General features: G+C 44.5%; 1 protein-coding gene across 1 annotated transcript; it reads right to left on the bottom strand.

The window, feature by feature from the left end:
• Positions 1 to 1,027: 1,027 nt before the first annotated feature.
• On the bottom strand, positions 1,028 to 1,879 carry LOC123940332 (40S ribosomal protein SA-like). The gene has a single exon (XM_046003029.1). The coding sequence runs from the start codon at positions 1,505 to 1,507 to the stop codon at positions 1,028 to 1,030; it is 480 nt and encodes a 159-aa protein (XP_045858985.1). The 5' UTR covers positions 1,508 to 1,879.
• Between the last annotated feature and the right edge of the window lie 1,055 nt (positions 1,880 to 2,934).

Genomic DNA, 2,934 nt, shown 5'->3' with positions numbered 1-2,934 from the left:
GTCATTTAGTAGAAGATAATTAATCAATTGTATTGTACATTGCCTGGAGGAAGGCTGTGAAGATGGGTGGAGGTATGGACAGAAGGGGAAGTAATCAGCTGGGCTACAGAAAGTGAAAACCCAAGCACTGTGCAGAAGAGAGACCCTGCCCTTCGTGGCTGCTGGAGAAGTATGCTCAGCTGTGGGATTGGAGTGCCTCTTCTGATCTCTCTTCTGTACCCTGCATGCTCTTTGCTCAGCATTTGTGCTCATTTTTTTCCTAGGACGGGTGGCCCTACACAGTGGACATAAGCTTTTTAGTCCCTGGGAAGAAATGTCTCCCAATGTGAACTTGTAAGTTGACTATGAGTAACCTTACATATTCACCTGATTCAAGTGATCTTGAATCTTCAAAACTGCTGAGTTCCTGATGAGGGTAAACAATAAAATTTGGAAAGTGACCAGTTTCTCAAAGGGATACGGACCCATGAGACCTCTTGATAGGCAGCCACAGCTTTCTCCTAGGAAATCCCTGACCTCATCTTCAATCCTTTCTTGCCTTCAACAGATAGTACCATCGTATCAGGTTAGGTCAAGGATTCTTAATCTGAGTAGACTCAATGACTTGATTTTTTTTTTAAAGAAACTGTTTTTTTTTCCTTCAATTTTATTTCCATTTTGTTTACCTTTCTGGAAGAGCATCTTAAGACCACTCAGTAGTTGTTCTTACCCATTCAGTGGTCTGAGCAGTGGGAGTCTTCAGTGGCAGGCTGAGCACTCCAGTTTTCTGTAGGGAACTGCTGAATAGGCACATAGGGCACCTGCATGCCTTCAGACCAGTCTGCGACCTCAGGTTGAGTAGCAGTGAACTCAGGAGCTGGAGCAGCCCATTCAAACCGAAATTCCTCCTTGATCACAACCTTTTCAGCAATAGCTGTTTTTCCTTTTCAATCTCTTCAAGATCTCTGGAGAATTTGAGATCAGGCATGACTTCCCTGGGTGTTCACAGGAAAATGGTGCCACTCATGTGAACTTCCTGGGTCCACATTCACATCAGACCCACTGAGTGAGGTCCCTTATTGTTGCAAGGGATGGCAATGTGCACATAGTGCCAAGGAGAGTCTGTGTTACACAGAGTGATGGCAGGCAGGTTAACATAAGAACCCCTGTGAGAAGCTGGTGGTCTGTAACCACCAGAAGTCTCCCGGAAGACTGCCTGGATCTGGTTAGCAAAGCTTCCAGGAGTGAAGCAGCCAGCAATAGGAGTGGCTCCTATAGCAGCAGCAAACTTCAGCACAGCTCCCTGGTCAGTATTCCTGCATGATATGACATTGACATCAGCTCGGTTTTCCATAGCAACAATGGCGAGAGCTGCCAGCAGAAGCTTCTCCCAGGTCCTCCTCAGATTTATGATGTAGATGCCATCAGTTTTCCTCTTGTAGATGTACTGTTCCATCTGGATGTCAAAGCTGGTGCCATGTAAGTTGGTTCCTGCTGCAAGGCATTCAATGACATCCTCCTCCTTCATTTGCAGGACATCAGGTCTGCAGATATTGTGAAAGTTTCCCTTTAAGTTGCCACGGGAACACAGAACAATGTTGTATGGACCCCTCCCTGGGGAGCACGGAAAGCCAATGACCTAATTTTAAATGAATGTTTTGTAAAGTTCCATTTACTGTTCTGAAAAGAAGTTCATAGATAATAAACCACCTATCTACATATTTTATTATGATGTCCAAACTATAAAAATAAAGAAAAAATACGGGTGGAAGAGGAATAATTTATAATAAAATAATATGTATTGGGGTATGTGAATGTTTGGGGATGACTAACTAGAAGACAGAATGCAATAGTCCATTGCTTGGAGATCAGAGGGAATGTGACAGAGACAAATGTAGACACCGACAGGTGTGCTGGCAACTCAAGTAGCAAGAACGGTGACACTGACAGGGAAGTGCTTTTCGGAGATCGTGACTACTGCTGGTAAAGTTCTGAACCAAACACGGTACAATCCTCACTTCCTTTAAAAATGCTTAGAGGAGGGGCGCCTGGGTGGCTCAGTGGGTTAAAGCCTCTGCCTTTGGCTCAGGTCATGATCCCAGGGTCCTGGGATGGAGCCCCACATCGGGCTCTCTGCTCTGCAGGCAGCCTGCTTCCTCTTCTCTCTCTGCCTGCCTCTCTGCCTACTTGTGATCTCCATCTGTCCAATAAATAAATAAATAAAATCTTTTAAAAAATGCTTAGAGGATATTTATGTAAAATTCCATGTTCATTAAAACTATGCAAAAGTAATTGTATTTCCAAGTAAAATGGGATTGAGTTCCACACCCAGGTAATTATAAACAGGTCTTCCCACATAAAACATCCAGCGTGAGTTTTGAAGGTTATCCAGGACACACAACATTTCTTGGTTAAGGGGCCTCTGGTGCACATGATTGGAGAATAGTATCCTGACTTCCCTCTCACTAAATGCCACTAGCGCCCCTCCCAAAACCCATGGCAATCAAAAAAATGCCCTCCTGAGTTTCTAATACATGCCCCGGGGGTGGTTCCACTCATGTTGAGAGACATTGATTTAAGTCAAAAGAAATCAATCATGAGGGTCCAATAAGACAAATGTGCCCTGTCCCAAAGCATAACCATTCCATAACCTGGCATCACAGAAAACCCCAGAAGGGACAAGGATGGATGAGAGGTGGGTAGAGTATCTAGTTCTAGAAGAAGAAGCAGAATTCTAGGCAAGGCAAGAATTAAGAATTTAGAAGAGGAAACCAGGGTAATAGTTCATCTCTGGGATTTGGGCCAACATATAGGGAAGGACCAACAGAGAAAGAACTTTGGCTCTGGGGCCACACACGTACCCAGGTTAGTTCTGGGGAATAGTTATCCCAGACCTGGCTGGAAGGGAAGGATTTCAGGTCAACAGAGGAGCCTGGAAGTAGTAACTTGGTTCCT

The sequence above is a fragment of the Meles meles genome, chromosome 4 (genome assembly GCF_922984935.1).
Source record: "Meles meles chromosome 4, mMelMel3.1 paternal haplotype, whole genome shotgun sequence".
Lineage (NCBI taxonomy): Eukaryota > Metazoa > Chordata > Mammalia > Carnivora > Mustelidae > Meles > Meles meles.
Note: the sequence above shows the minus strand (reverse complement) of the source record. Positions and strands in the feature narration are given on the sequence as shown.

Coding starts and splice junctions, on each gene's coding strand:
- LOC123940332 (XM_046003029.1), bottom strand. CDS start 1,507: ATGAAGGAGGAGGATGTCATTGAATGCCTTGCAGCAGGAACCAACTTA.